Source organism: Myxine glutinosa, chromosome 13 (assembly GCF_964187855.1).
Source record: "Myxine glutinosa chromosome 13, kmMyxGlut1.1, whole genome shotgun sequence".
NCBI lineage: Eukaryota > Metazoa > Chordata > Myxini > Myxiniformes > Myxinidae > Myxine > Myxine glutinosa.
The window spans coordinates 31,899,745-31,916,202 of NC_136273.1; the positions used below are offsets into that span (position 1 = coordinate 31,899,745).

A 16,458-nucleotide genomic window follows, 5' to 3' on the forward strand; every position below is an offset into this window, starting at 1 on the left:
TGCCGGACGCATCCAGCCGCTGGCACCAAACAACCCGCATTCATGGCTTGGCTTTACGAAGCCAGGCTTTGGACGGGAATTGGCGCACCGAGAGGCAGTAGTGAGTAGACTGTGTGATGAGGTTAGTGTTTTGGACCCAAAATTAGAGAAAAACAAAATTTGATGATTGGCAAGGGATTGGCAGTAGTGATTGGCAGATGATGGGTAGTGATTGGCAAATTTTTAATTTGTTGAAATTTGATGTGCAAAATTGGTAGTGAGCAATGGGCCCGGTGGGTAAGGGGGGCATCCCTGCCACCCTTCCCATGTGGGGGCAAAGGAGCAATAGATTATGGGGTGTATGGCGGTGAAAACTAGCCCGGGTGGGTTAGGTTATATTGTTAGGGCCCTAGAAGATGACATTAGGTAACGTTAAGTTTAGTTAGTGACTGATACCTGTAGTGGGGACGCAGGTAGATTAGTGTGGATTATAATGACGAGGGAGCGCAATAGTTAAAGGGACGACTGGGAAGCGCAAGTTTCAGAAGGGAGTAGTTAGCTGAGATGATGCCATGTGTGTGAGAATGGAACAGGTGTGATTGCACAGGTGTGCAACTGGACAGGTGTGTGGAGCAGTGTGTGAGTAGTGAGTGTTGTGGATCAGCGCGAATGCGCTTGGGGAGAGAAGGGTGCAGGTGGCACCAAGTATGAGAGCACAGGTGTGCAAGTACAGGTGTGTGGAATATATGGAGCAGAGAATGAGTGGTGTGGAGAGAGTTGGAGTAAGTGGTACGGAGTGGTGTGCATGGTGCGAAGGTGTGGATGGGGGAAGAGTGGACCCCTTTCACGAGTACCCGGGGCGGGTAGTGTAAGTGTTAGGTAGAGGGGATATAGGTAAATTGTGGTTGGATATTGGCATTTGTGGTGCGGTTGCAGAATGGTATTGTGGATGGGTGCATTAGTGTCGTGGAAATGGCTGGGCGTGTAGCCTGTTAGTGCGTGTAGTTGGTTGGGCACTCCACCACTGTGAGGATGTCGGCCATGTGAGGCCGCAGGTGGGCTCTGGGAGCCGGTAGTTGTGAGTGGGTGCCTGAGGATCCCGGGTGTGGATCGGGCAGCCCAGTGCCAGAGAGGGCACCGAGTGGGGAGAGCGCCAGAGGGCCGTCCCCAGGTAGTTAGGTTAGGGTAAGGAGCAGGTAAGCTCGGAGGCAACTGCAGTGGTGGGGGTGTGCAGGTGGGTAGACCCGCTGGGAGAGGTACACGTCGCGGCCCAGAAATTGTGCGAGGGCACCGGGAGATGAATCGGGGGAGTGAGACCCCAAATTGAAAAGCACCACAGTTTGGTCAATGGGAATTGGTTTTTAGAACCCATAGTGGAAGAGGGCCAATGGTTTGGCCGGAGAAAGACCCCGGGTAGTGTAAAGTTGTTAAAGTCATTTAGGAAATAGTTAGGATTGATGAACCTGCCGCACCATACGCAGCCACTTACCTGTGGTGATGATGAGGACTCCACACCTGTGTTTTCTTTGTTCTGTGTGCAGGAAATGAGAATTGCTGTGTGGATTGGTGAGACGCATCACGACGTGGATGAGACATTGGGGTGATTCCATCTCTCCCTCCCTAGGAGGGACTGATGATGAATTGGTAATGGCAAATTTTGATGTTGAGTTGGAGATGGCAAATTGTGATGAGAGTTGAAAATGGCAAATTTGATTGGTTAGGAGGGAGAGAAGACGAATTTGGTTTATGGGAGGAACGGGGAAGACAGTAGGGATGTTTGTTGATTTGTAAAATAGATGTTTATGGGTAGTGTTGTGTTTTGTGGATACAGTAAGGGGTAAGGGAGGGGCCATGTAGGTTACCTGGTGGGGGGGGGGGGCGTACGGTAGGAACGTACCTGTCTCACCTGGTTCCCATGTGCCCCCAGTGTGCATTACCTTATATTGCGTGCACTTTTGCGCCCTTACCACCTTACTCACTTGTCTGCTTCTTTTGTCTCCCACCTCCGAGGATCTGGCTTTGGGGCAGAGAGAGAGGAGAGAGAGGTGCTGGATCCGCAGTTGTGGGCCTGCACTTTCGCTGCTTGCTGCCTGGATCGATACACCATATGGACCGCAATGTTTGTGGCCACCCACAATGGACCGCAGTTCTTTTGCGGCCAAGCACCACCCATGGATGGACCTATGGGTCAACGTGGCACCTATGCCATACAAGGTGAACCACTAACAGTTGGCCCCCTGATGGCCACAATAGAGAAATGGACGCGGTTGGCGCCTTTCTTTATTTTTTTGAAAGAGGCAAGAACACCAAGTGCACCACACGAAGGCAAGACCAGCGGCAGAACATCGGCCGGCTGCGACACCACCGGTGATTTATAGACACTTTATTGGTGCACCGGATGGTGCTGACTGTGTGATGGGGTGGTGCTTTTGGTGCTGGGAAGGGGTGCTCTGCACATTATTAAAGGCCGTAGGCCACAGAGCACTCGTGGGTTGGTGTATCGATGCTGGCATGCGTGCTCTCTCTATGCATAACATCTGCATGTGTTCCTCCAAAAACAGGTCCTGGATCGTAGTGTAAATATCAGCGTAGTCTTGTAAATAATGCTCCCTACCGGCTGTATGTTTAGTTTGCGAATTCTTTCCGGATTCGGTTATCCTGTGGGTGTGTTTCTGTGAGGAGAAGGGTGCAACGTCGCAGGGGGACATATTTACTCATTTGTGAATATCTGTAAAACTGTCGCACTCAGGGTAGAGTTAATAGTAGAGGGAACTACATCTGAGTGCCACACTAAAATAGGTAAAAATTTATCGGGTCGGGACGCCCCGAGGGTAGAGAAGGGTGCAATGTTGCGGATATGGGACTTGGCCTCAATATCCGCTTGTAAATACTCCCCTATTTCCCCAATACTCCCCAACTATCCCCAATCCCCCATTCCCTAGTCCCATTGCCTGTAAATAACACTCTGTAGAACCGACCTTCCCCTTTTTCCCCCATTAAATGTCGTGCCCAGGTCCACCGCATCTCACGTAGACGTTAAGGACTCGTTTCCATTAATTCTGACTCTTCGTTGCACCAGAATGTGATTATATGGCACCAGTAGTGAGTTTAGGACCTTCCCATACCTCCTCCCATCTTCTTCCCCAAACAACAACTACAACAACAACAACAACAACAACAACAACTACAACAACAACTACAACAACTACAACAACGGCGCGGCGCGGGGGAGTGTGCGTCCTCACACCGGCTCGGTTAGCCGCCATTGACCATGCGCTCCGACGGGGTTACCACGAAGGGGCTCCTTGTCAGCCCCTCGTCAAGGGCGGAGCCGGTAACCCCCCCCGCACGCACCCAATGAGAAGCAACGGGCCGATTCCATCTGGGGCGGAGCTAACGAGCCGAGGGCGTGTCACTCCCCGCCGGATATACGCGGCCACTTACCGGACGTGACGTCAGATGCGCCCCCGACTGAAGAAGACAAGTCGCGACCTTCCAGCGCTGAGAGCGACCTCCCCGCATCATTGGACCGGACCGGGTCGATTTGTCCTTGAGCCAAGAGTGCACCTTGAGCCATCGATACCCGCTTTCCTTGCCATCAATCCCCGTGTGAGTCAGTTTTTGTCCTGTTTATCTGTCGTCTGTCGGGGCTATTATAAGAGTGTGTCTAAGTGCCTGCCTTTCTATGCTGTCCCTCTTGTCGTTGTAATCTGACCTTCCGCCCTAATATAACCTCCTCCGGAGGTCTTGAGAACTGAACCCTTGGTGTCGTGTCATTTGAATCCCAGCTGTTGTGTCCTTTTCCTTCATTGACCTAGCATAGCGCGACTCGGACAAGGTTCGAGTATAATCGGGTAACTTGTGCGGACACGGCGGCCATTCCGCTCGGCCCACCATAACATCAAAGTCGTGTCTGTAACAATTGGTGTCAGGAGTGTCGGATTCGGACCTGGGACTAAATTTATTAGGCCCAAATTTTGGAACACCAATTGTACCACTAGGGTAACAATTGGTGTTGGGGAGGTAGAATTCGATCCGGAGCGCGTTTCCCGCTCGAAATTATAACGGCGAAATTTGAATTTGTTTTACGAAAATAAAAACCCGAATTTTGAAAGTCGCGCTATGGCAGACCAAGTCGGCTGGGTTCCGTTAGAGGAGAGTGAGGCAGGGTCGGTCCAGGACCAAATTGAGGGACGTGAGGAGAGCGAAGCAGCGAGGGTAGCAGACGCACAAAATGGCGCCTCGCTGGTCACGGCGACCGCGACCGTGGCAGCGCCCCTGGTGGATTCGAACCTTTTCCTCCTGCAAATGAGGGCCCTTATGGAACAAATGGGGAACCGGATGGATGCTCAGAGTGAGCGATTGGAGGGCCAAATGGGGGTAATGGGAAACCAAATGGGGGTAATGAGGGACGAAGCGAGGGGTACCAGTGAGGGGTTAGACAATAATTTTAAGGAGTTAGACAAGAAATTAGGGAAGTTAGACAATAATTTTAAGGAGTTAGACAAGAAATTTGGGAAGTTAGACAATAATTTTGAGGGGTTAGACAACGGGATAAAAGAGGTGAAAAATGGGTTAATGGGGGTAGAAAATAGAATGGCTGCCCAGGAGAATCAGATAGAAGGAGTGAAAAATGGGTTAGAGGGGTTAGAAAACAGGATGGAAGGCAAATTGAGGGACATGAGGGACCAAGCGGAAAGGGAAGTTAACCAAATGGGGCAGCAGATAGAGGGGGTCAGAATAGGGGTAGAAACCAAACTGGATGCTCACAGGGAGGAAATGGAGCAGATGAGGGTGGCATCTGGGCAGGAGATGCAAGTGATGGGAGAGGAGATCAGAAGAGGAGTGAGTGAGGAGGTCGGAGGAGTGCGCGAGGAGGTGAGGCACTGTAAGGAGCGCATGGAGAAGGAGGTGAGAAAGGGGACTGTAAAATTGCAAGGGGGTATAGAGGAGTTGACGCTGGGAGTAGAACAACTGACAGTGGGACAAAAGGAGTTGGGGGACCAGGTAAAGAAGAACACAGCGGTAATAGAGGGTTTAAAATCGACACAGAAGGAGATGAAAAAGGACGTAGGGGTAATTAAAAAAGAGTGTCAGACGGTACATGAGGACCTGACGAGGAAAATGGACAAGGTGGTAGAGGTGATGGAGGTTAAAGAGCGGGAGGTGCGGGAGCACATAGAAAAAAATAAAGTGGAGTTAGAGGAAGAACTTAAAGGGGCGCACGAAGAGATGAAGGAGGTGAAGCAGAAATTAGAAGAAGTGGAAGAAGGGGTGAGCGAAATTAAGAAGCGACGGAGAGAGGATAAGAAAGAGATAAAGGAGGAAGTAAAAGAATTGGTCCAAAGTCTGTGTTCGGATCGTGATGATGTGCTCATTAACCGGATGAGGGATTCGCAGGTGATGGAGGAGAAGCGAAGAGGAAGAGGACCCGGTGTAAGTGGTGACCAATATGGTCGTGCGTATGATGCGCCAGGGGATTTAAGAAGCTTGGGGGTCGAGATGGACCCGGGTGTTCGTGAGAGGCCATTTGTGAAGTGTGCGACAGGTCTGGTGTGCGAAAAAGGAGGTGTGCGAGAAAGTCCGACTCTGGGGTGTGTGAGGAAAAAGTGCGTGCCAAGGAGTGAGGGTGCTGGCGAGAATGAGTCGGTCGTAGCGCGTGTGCGAGGGAGCACATGGAAGCGCGGTGTGGTGAGTGTTACAGAGGGTGTGACGGGAGAGTGTGCGCAAGAGTGTGTGCGAGAAAGGTGTGTGACGGACAGGTGCATGGGGAAAGAGTGCGCTGTCAAAAGTAAGGAAGAGTGCACGCCTGTGGTGAGTGTTACAGAGGAGGTAACGGGAGAGGGTGTGCGAGAAAGGTGTGTGACGGACAGGTGCATGGGGAAAGAGTGCGCTGTCAAGAGTAAGGGTGAGTGCGCTGTCAAGAATGGAGGTGAAAGTAGTGAGAGTGACACGGAGCGTGAGTTAGTTGTGACAGGTGAGCGAGGATGTACACCTGGGATGGAAGGATGCACACCTGGAATGGTAGAGCGTGTGTGGGAATGCACGCTGGAATTGGTAGTGAGGCACGTGGTTGGGTGTGCGAATGAGAGCACACCTGTGATTGTCACAGAGGAGGTGACCGAGGAGGGGGCGCGAAGAGGTGTGTTGGTGAGGTGTACGAGCGACGAATGTGTGCCAAAGTGTTCGGTGGTCAGGTGTGTGACCAAGGCTGTGAGTGGAATGAGAGTACCTGGGTGTGTAAGGAAAGGTACGAGGAGCATGGAGACGGCTGGATGTAGGAGCACGAGAGGGGTAGCGTATGCGTGTAAGAACCCAGGTGAAGCATCGACGGTAACCAGGTTAGAGGTTAGGTCGACTTTTAGCCGAAGCGGGCCCTCGGTGCGTGCTGGGCCTCGCTTTGAACGGCCGCGTCCGTGCTCCACTAGGCGGAGCGGGCAGCCCGATAGAAAGGGTCGTCATGGCGACCACTTTTTGTTGAGGCAGTCCGGCAGGTCGAGATCGGGACATTGGATGGCTCCACGCCGAGATGGTGCGTGGGATCTCGGCCCGGGTAAGCCCCCGTCCCTGCACCGAGTGCCGGACGCATCCAGCCGCTGGCACCAAACAACCCGCATTCATGGCTTGGCTTTACGAAGCCAGGCTTTGGACGGGAATTGGCGCACCGAGAGGCAGTAGTGAGTAGACTGTGTGATGAGGTTAGTGTTTTGGACCCAAAATTAGAGAAAAACAAAATTTGATGATTGGCAAGGGATTGGCAGTAGTGATTGGCAGATGATGGGTAGTGATTGGCAAATTTTTAATTTGTTGAAATTTGATGTGCAAAATTGGTAGTGAGCAATGGGCCCGGTGGGTAAGGGGGGCATCCCTGCCACCCTTCCCATGTGGGGGCAAAGGAGCAATAGATTATGGGGTGTATGGCGGTGAAAACTAGCCCGGGTGGGTTAGGTTATATTGTTAGGGCCCTAGAAGATGACATTAGGTAACGTTAAGTTTAGTTAGTGACTGATACCTGTAGTGGGGACGCAGGTAGATTAGTGTGGATTATAATGACGAGGGAGCGCAATAGTTAAAGGGACGACTGGGAAGCGCAAGTTTCAGAAGGGAGTAGTTAGCTGAGATGATGCCATGTGTGTGAGAATGGAACAGGTGTGATTGCACAGGTGTGCAACTGGACAGGTGTGTGGAGCAGTGTGTGAGTAGTGAGTGTTGTGGATCAGCGCGAATGCGCTTGGGGAGAGAAGGGTGCAGGTGGCACCAAGTATGAGAGCACAGGTGTGCAAGTACAGGTGTGTGGAATATATGGAGCAGAGAATGAGTGGTGTGGAGAGAGTTGGAGTAAGTGGTACGGAGTGGTGTGCATGGTGCGAAGGTGTGGATGGGGGAAGAGTGGACCCCTTTCACGAGTACCCGGGGCGGGTAGTGTAAGTGTTAGGTAGAGGGGATATAGGTAAATTGTGGTTGGATATTGGCATTTGTGGTGCGGTTGCAGAATGGTATTGTGGATGGGTGCATTAGTGTCGTGGAAATGGCTGGGCGTGTAGCCTGTTAGTGCGTGTAGTTGGTTGGGCACTCCACCACTGTGAGGATGTCGGCCAGGTGAGGCCGCAGGTGGGCTCTGGGAGCCGGTAGTTGTGAGTGGGTGCCTGAGGATCCCGGGTGTGGATCGGGCAGCCCAGTGCCAGAGAGGGCACCGAGTGGGGAGAGCGCCAGAGGGCCGTCCCCAGGTAGTTAGGTTAGGGTAAGGAGCAGGTAAGCTCGGAGGCAACTGCAGTGGTGGGGGTGTGCAGGTGGGTAGACCCGCTGGGAGAGGTACACGTCGCGGCCCAGAAATTGTGCGAGGGCACCGGGAGATGAATCGGGGGAGTGAGACCCCAAATTGAAAAGCACCACAGTTTGGTCAATGGGAATTGGTTTTTAGAACCCATAGTGGAAGAGGGCCAATGGTTTGGCCGGAGAAAGACCCCGGGTAGTGTAAAGTTGTTAAAGTCATTTAGGAAATAGTTAGGATTGATGAACCTGCCGCACCATACGCAGCCACTTACCTGTGGTGATGATGAGGACTCCACACCTGTGTTTTCTTTGTTCTGTGTGCAGGAAATGAGAATTGCTGTGTGGATTGGTGAGACGCATCACGACGTGGATGAGACATTGGGGTGATTCCATCTCTCCCTCCCTAGGAGGGACTGATGATGAATTGGTAATGGCAAATTTTGATGTTGAGTTGGAGATGGCAAATTGTGATGAGAGTTGAAAATGGCAAATTTGATTGGTTAGGAGGGAGAGAAGACGAATTTGGTTTATGGGAGGAACGGGGAAGACAGTAGGGATGTTTGTTGATTTGTAAAATAGATGTTTATGGGTAGTGTTGTGTTTTGTGGATACAGTAAGGGGTAAGGGAGGGGCCATGTAGGTTACCTGGTGGGGGGGGGGGGGGGCGTACGGTAGGAACGTACCTGTCTCACCTGGTTCCCATGTGCCCCCAGTGTGCATTACCTTATATTGCGTGCACTTTTGCGCCCTTACCACCTTACTCACTTGTCTGCTTCTTTTGTCTCCCACCTCCGAGGATCTGGCTTTGGGGCAGAGAGAGAGGAGAGAGAGGTGCTGGATCCGCAGTTGTGGGCCTGCACTTTCGCTGCTTGCTGCCTGGATCGATACACCATATGGACCGCAATGTTTGTGGCCACCCACAATGGACCGCAGTTCTTTTGCGGCCAAGCACCACCCATGGATGGACCTATGGGTCAACGTGGCACCTATGCCATACAAGGTGAACCACTAACAGTTGGCCCCCTGATGGCCACAATAGAGAAATGGACGCGGTTGGCGCCTTTCTTTATTTTTTTGAAAGAGGCAAGAACACCAAGTGCACCACACGAAGGCAAGACCAGCGGCAGAACATCGGCCGGCTGCGACACCACCGGTGATTTATAGACACTTTATTGGTGCACCGGATGGTGCTGACTGTGTGATGGGGTGGTGCTTTTGGTGCTGGGAAGGGGTGCTCTGCACATTATTAAAGGCCGTAGGCCACAGAGCACTCGTGGGTTGGTGTATCGATGCTGGCATGCGTGCTCTCTCTATGCATAACATCTGCATGTGTTCCTCCAAAAACAGGTCCTGGATCGTAGTGTAAATATCAGCGTAGTCTTGTAAATAATGCTCCCTACCGGCTGTATGTTTAGTTTGCGAATTCTTTCCGGATTCGGTTATCCTGTGGGTGTGTTTCTGTGAGGAGAAGGGTGCAACGTCGCAGGGGGACATATTTACTCATTTGTGAATATCTGTAAAACTGTCGCACTCAGGGTAGAGTTAATAGTAGAGGGAACTACATCTGAGTGCCACACTAAAATAGGTAAAAATTTATCGGGTCGCGACGCCCCGAGGGTAGAGAAGGGTGCAATGTTGCGGATATGGGACTTGGCCTCAATATCCGCTTGTAAATACTCCCCTATTTCCCCAATACTCCCCAACTATCCCCAATCCCCCATTCCCTAGTCCCATTGCCTGTAAATAACACTCTGTAGAACCGACCTTCCCCTTTTTCCCCCATTAAATGTCGTGCCCAGGTCCACCGCATCTCACGTAGACGTTAAGGACTCGTTTCCATTAATTCTGACTCTTCGTTGCACCAGAATGTGATTATATGGCACCAGTAGTGAGTTTAGGACCTTCCCATACCTCCTCCCATCTTCTTCCCCAAACAACAACTACAACAACAACAACAACAACAACAACAACTACAACAACAACTACAACAACTACAACAACGGCGCGGCGCGGGGGAGTGTGCGTCCTCACACCGGCTCGGTTAGCCGCCATTGACCATGCGCTCCGACGGGGTTACCACGAAGGGGCTCCTTGTCAGCCCCTCGTCAAGGGCGGAGCCGGTAACCCCCCCCGCACGCACCCAATGAGAAGCAACGGGCCGATTCCATCTGGGGCGGAGCTAACGAGCCGAGGGCGTGTCACTCCCCGCCGGATATACGCGGCCACTTACCGGACGTGACGTCAGATGCGCCCCCGACTGAAGAAGACAAGTCGCGACCTTCCAGCGCTGAGAGCGACCTCCCCGCATCATTGGACCGGACCGGGTCGATTTGTCCTTGAGCCAAGAGTGCACCTTGAGCCATCGATACCCGCTTTCCTTGCCATCAATCCCCGTGTGAGTCAGTTTTTGTCCTGTTTATCTGTCGTCTGTCGGGGCTATTATAAGAGTGTGTCTAAGTGCCTGCCTTTCTATGCTGTCCCTCTTGTCGTTGTAATCTGACCTTCCGCCCTAATATAACCTCCTCCGGAGGTCTTGAGAACTGAACCCTTGGTGTCGTGTCATTTGAATCCCAGCCGTTGTGTCCTTTTCCTTCATTGACCTAGCATAGCGCGACTCGGACAAGGTTCGAGTATAATCGGGTAACTTGTGCGGACACGGCGGCCATTCCGCTCGGCCCACCATAACATCAAAGTCGTGTCTGTAACAATATATATACACATATATATATATATATGTATATGTATACATATACATATATTCATGTGTGTGCACATTATTTTTTTTATTTTTTTTGTATACAACATCGAGGATGGTGAAAGAGCTAACATTAATCACACAAAAAGTCAAACCGACACATAAAACACAAAATAAGGGGAGCGGTAGACAAGATGGGGAGAGAGGGGGAAGGACACAAACACAACATTTGAGAGCAGGGACATCGAGAGAACTGTGGGAGGGAGAGGGGCTTGGGGGGATGTGGGAGAGGTATAAAACACATGAACACTGCAAGGACTTCCAGGAAAGAAGTTGGAATTTCAAAAAAGTGGATCTGGGGTGAATTAGCGGGGGTAGAAAAGATCAAGGTTTTGGATGGGGGAAGGTAAGAGATGGTGGTTAACAGCTGTTTTAAAGACCTGGAGGGAGGAGTGGGATTGAAGAGAGTGATGGAGTTTGTTCCAGAGGCGGGAGAAAAGAGGAATGAAGGAGTGAAGGTGAGCAGAGAGTCTTGATTTTGGCAGTTTAACCATAAGAGGGTTGCAGGCAGATCTTGTGCGACCTGTAGGAATATTTGGGGGACAGAGCCCAGAGAGAGCTGGAGGAGCAAGGCCGGAGAGGAGTCGGTAGAAGACAGAAAGACCACCAACCTGCCTGCGGTGAGTGAGTGAAAGGCCCTCGGAGTTAGCTTCATCGCAGGAGATTCCATGTGTGTGTGTGTGTGTGTGTGTGTAAGTGTGCGTGCGTGAATGTTGCTGGTGTTGAATGCTATCTACACACGTGGGGGGAGGGGAGAGGTTTCAGATGGAAGGAAGACCTACCCGGTCTCAAGGTATCCAACTTTGTTAGCGTGTGTATAATATGTGTGTATTTAATACGTATAATCATGATTCATATGCATGTACAATAACAATCACAATGGTGCATGTGTATGTGTAAATCACGTTCATGTATGTGTATGTGAGTGTGTACGCGCCACCACCACCAGCCGCCATCTCAACTCACGAGTCTCCAAGACTGAACGGAGCCTTCCCCAGCCATAAAGCATCCATCTTGACCCCAGTAAGGAACCACGACTCATGGGACTCATGGACAAAGCCGTCTTCTTATCCATACACCTGTTCCCCCTCAGTCTCCGGTGGCGACGATGTAAATCCACACGACCTCCTGTGTGGCCTCCAGGCTACGACTGGTCTGGGTCTCTTCTTTCTCCATATCATCCTTCCTTGATGGGATGGAGTTGGCAAAACCCAACAAGCCGCAAGGCAAGGCCATGGCGCCAGGCTGTGGCCGAAACGCATATCAACCGGCGCAACTCTGGGCGCTCCCCACACGGCCCTCTTCTCCACCAAAGCTGCCGCCCCCGACTCGGTTCTCGGTGCGATTGGAGAGTTAGGGTAAAGTAAGACTGATGCAATAGGGTAGTGTATTTGGTGAGTTAAGGTTCAGTGTGTTTGGTGAGTTAAGGTTCAGTGCGATTGGTGAGTTAGGGTACAATGCGATTGGTGAGTTAGGGTGCAGTGCAATTCGTGAGTTAGCATGCATTGCATTTGGTAAGTTAGCATACAGTGTGATTGGTGAGTTAGGGTACAGCATGTTTGGTGAGTTGGGTACAGTGTGAGTAGTATGTTGTGGGACAGTGCGTTTGGCGAGTTAAGGTTCAGTGTGATTGGAGAGTTAGCGCACAGTGACATTTGGTGTGTTATGGCAGTGTGATTGGTGAATTAGGGTGCAGTGCGATTGGTGAGTTAGGGTGCCGTGCGATTGGCGAGTCAGGGTGCAGTGCCATTGGTGTGGTGGGGTACAGTGCATTTGGTGTATTATGGTACAGTGTGATTGGTGAGTTAGTGTACAGTGTGATTGGTGAGTTTGGGTACAGCATGTTTTGTGCGTTAGGGTACAGTGTGATCTGCATGCTGGGGTACAGTGTGATTGGTGTTGGGGTACAGTGTGATTGGTGCATTATGGTAGTGTTTAGTGAGTTAGGGTAGTGCATTTGGTGAGTTAGCGTACAGTGCGACTGGTGAGTTGGGGTACAGCATGTTTGGTGAGTTGGGTACAGTGTGATTAATGTGTTGGGGTACAGTGTGATTGGAGAGTTAGCGTACAGTGACATTTGGTGTGTTATGGCAGTGCGATTGGTGAGTTAGGATACAGTGTGATTGGTGAGTTGGTGTGTGGGGTGTTGGAAGTCGTCGGTGCATTGAGCAGTGTGTGGTGCGTTACAGTACAGGCATGCATGTATATTGTATGCAGACTTCATTAAAAGCCGCACATCCCTGTCTGTACCTGTGAGCTCGGATCCTTACTACGTTGCGCAGACAGAAAGGCCACACCCATAAAGTACTCCTGCCATTGCAAGCAATCCGTCCGTTTTCCTCCATCACCGGCAGTGTCGGTCCTGAAGGTGCAAAGCACAATCAGGTAATGAAGACGGGCACCGATGGCGTTTAGCAAGCAAGGTCGATATAAAAATGTTAAAATCGATCAGAATATCGAAAACCCGCGCAATCATCACAAGTGAAGGATCCAACAAAACTCATGGATGGACGGGATGAAATATTCGACTTCGTCATAATTTGAGGCCTAAATCATCGACTCACTCGTTTGTTCGTGCAGTTGGTAAAGCGTCGATCCCTTGTTCTTGTTCCTCTGACGTTTTCTCATTTTCCCTCAAATTATTCATTTTTGAATCATAAAAATCACTTATTACCGGATTGCAGAACTGAACGATACGTTAACGCTTGCCGCGAAATATGCAAATATGTTTCGCTCTCTTGCGCTGATTGGTTGCAGGGAACGCTTGTGGCCAATCGCTATCGCGTTGACAATTATTTCTGCACTCGGCAGTTGTTACGGATTGGCCTCGGATCAATCAAAAGTCAGTTCGATCAAAATCACAACTTTTGCACATTTTGAGAAAGAGCATCAAAGCAGTGGAATATTCCAATAAGTCATCAATGGCGTTAAATTTACAAACGAAATATACACCGCCCAATAAGTATCCGTGCTGAAATTTATTTATCACTTAATTGTAACGATTACTTTATTATCACATAATAAATTTAAATAAGTACTGTTACACACACACACACACACACACACACACACACACACACACACACACACACACACACACACACACACACACACACACACACACACACACAATTTTATAACAGTATTATTTCATTCTAAAAATTAGATAAAACAAGCAACGGTACCCACCCAACGGACGGGGCTTCAATTGGGAGGCCCAAATGAAAGGCAAATGGCAAAATGGCAAAATGAAAGGGCAAAATATCAGATATTTAAGGCTTTTTATTTTATTTTAAACGATTTATATAAACATCCGTTAAATCACATCACACGCAAATCATCAAAATCTAAACAGTATTTGTAGAATTTCAATAAAAGCCACATTACTGCTCATATCGGTAAATATTATTCCATTGAAGGAGCTGGGGCTCCCACGTCGATCGGAAGAATGGACGCGACAAAAAGCTGGAATTCATCCGAGTTGCTTTAATCAAACCAAACACTCAGGCACTCTGAAAAGCCCGTTTATCGGGCAGCAATATATGTATACTAGCGGGGTCACCCGTGGGAATCCCACGGGCATGGATGTGTGTGACATTTCGACATATTGAGTTATATGCTGCACATTCATTTTTACAAAATGGTTACTGGCAAGTCATCAGATCCAGAAATGGTGTGAATTTAGTTATTTCACATAATATGTGACCCCTCACTCCTCTCCACCTGACACTCTCCTGTCTCCACCTGACACTCTCCTGTCTCCACCTGACACTCTCCTCTCTCCACCTAGCACTCCTCTCCTCTCCAAACCCTCACATCCCTCTCCTTTCCAATCCCTCACCTCTCCAATCCCTCACACTCCTCTCCTCTCCAATCCTTCACACGCCTCTCCAATCGCGCCTCACACTCCTCTCCAATCGCGCCTCACACTCCTCTCCAATCGCGCCTCACACTCCTCTCCAATCGTGCCTCACACTCCTCTCCAATCGTGCCTCACACTCCCCTCCAATCACTCCTCTCCAATCGTGCCTCACACTCCTCTCCAATCACGCCTCACACTCCTCTCCAATCGTGCCTCACACTCCTCTCCAATCGCGCCTCACACTCCTCTCCAATCGCGCCTCACTCGCCTCTCCAATCGGCTTTCCCCGTCTCGTTTCTCTCCTTTTTCTCCCGTCTCGTTCTTTTTCTTGCTCCAAATCGGCCCGTCGGAATCGGAAATCGGCCCGTCTCGCCCGTCGGCCCGTCGGAATCGGAAATCGGCCCGTCTTGCTTTTGTGCTTGTGCGTAAATAAATTGTGTTCATGACACCATTTCTGGTGTTGGGCTAGCGGCTAGGGTGCCGGCTTAGGATCCTGGGTTCGAATCTCGGTCGATCGCCGAATTAATGCCAGGGGGGTTGACTCAGCCTGTCATCCTTCCGAGGTCGGCTAATTGAGTACCAGTTCACTGGTAATTCCCTGTTTGTCGTTGAAGGCGGCAAAAAGGGTTGGCGTCAGGAAGGGCATCCGGCCGTAAAACATTGCTTCAAAAAGGGGACAAAAAAACAACAACTACCACGGTCCCCGAAAAGGCCAACCCCCGCTTTGCGGGGAAAAATGGCCTCTAAACGGTGGTTTTTACACCATTTCTGGATCTGATGACTTGCCAGTAACCATTTTGTAAAAATGAATGTGCAGCATCTAACTCAATATGTCGAAATGTCACACACATCCATGCCCGTGGGATTCCCACGGGTGACCCCGCAAGTTTGCATTGACGTTCGTCGATGGACTCGTTCGCCCGTCTCATTCGTTTTCTTGCTGCATCCTGTTCAAGTCTGCGTTCCTCATCGATCGTCTCAATCATTTTGGAAATAGAAGTTTCCACGCAGCGCATGAATTGTCACGATCCTCAAGAGGAATTTGTCTCGTAATCATCAAATGATAAATGGCAAGTAAATTATATTGTGGAAAATTAAAGATTTCAAATAAACCTATTTAAAGTGTATTCGCACATAACTAATTTTAAAAAACGAAGAAATATCTCTCGGTAATTTCCTGAAACATATTTTACTTCCGGCTAATAATGTTGAATTAAATAAAAACGAAGAAATATATGTCGGCATCATTGTTGACGTTTTTGTGACGACTGTCATCAAACGAAAAAGTAATATATCTTAACGGAAAAGCAAAAGCGAATTTTTAATATATATCGACACGTTGCCGTCGGTGTCATGTTGGGCGGTGTATGATACACCATGACGCGATTTTTAAAAATATATCTCTGCATTTTCCCGCGTGTGTGGAATGTTCTCAATTATTGCTGACACCGAGTCCAAAACCATCGATAAAAATGAAATCATATGGTGAGTTAGATTGGAGATAAAGGCGTGAGAGAGACTCAATGGCCTTGAAGTTGAAGTTACAGGCGTTTGAGAATTCATTTCGTTCTATAAACGGCAACTTTCATTGGATTTCCTTCCCGTTTTTTTTCAACCGAGTCGAAAACTATGTTAGCGACTGTGAAAAATGAAATGATATATCGAATTTTTAATATGTATCGACACGTTGCCGTCGGTGTCATGTTAGGCGGTGTATGATACACCATGACGCGATTTTAAAAAATATATCTGCATTTTCCCGCGTGTGTGGAATGTTCTCAATTATTGCTGACACCGACTCTAAAACCATCGATAAAAATGAAATCATATGGTGAGTTAGATTGGAGATAAAGGCGTGAGAGAGACTCAATGGCCTTGAAGTTACAGGCATTTGAGAATTCATTTCGTTCTATAAACGGCAACTTTCATCGGATTTTCTTCTCGTTTTTTTTCAACCGAGTCTAAAACTATGTTAGCGACTGTGAAAAATGAAATGATATATCGAATTTAAAATAGATATCGACACATTGCCGTCGGTGTCATGTTGGGCGGTGTATGATACACCATGACGCGATTTTAAAAAATATAT

At 49.4% G+C, this 16,458-nt stretch overlaps 1 protein-coding gene across 1 annotated transcript in view; it reads right to left on the reverse strand.

The window, feature by feature from the left end:
- The window catches only part of DCTD (dCMP deaminase), a 30,137-nt gene extending 16,875 nt beyond the window's left edge, over window positions 1-13,262 (reverse strand). The window contains exons 1-2 of the mRNA XM_068134145.2: window positions 13,072-13,262; window positions 12,758-12,869 (exon numbers count right to left, since the gene is read on the reverse strand). Of these exons, the coding sequence (XP_067990246.1) occupies window positions 12,758-12,869; window positions 13,072-13,154 (195 nt within the window). The 5' untranslated portion in view covers window positions 13,155-13,262. The remainder of the gene's footprint in view (window positions 1-12,757; window positions 12,870-13,071) is intronic.
- Window positions 13,263-16,458: the final 3,196 nt, after the last annotated feature.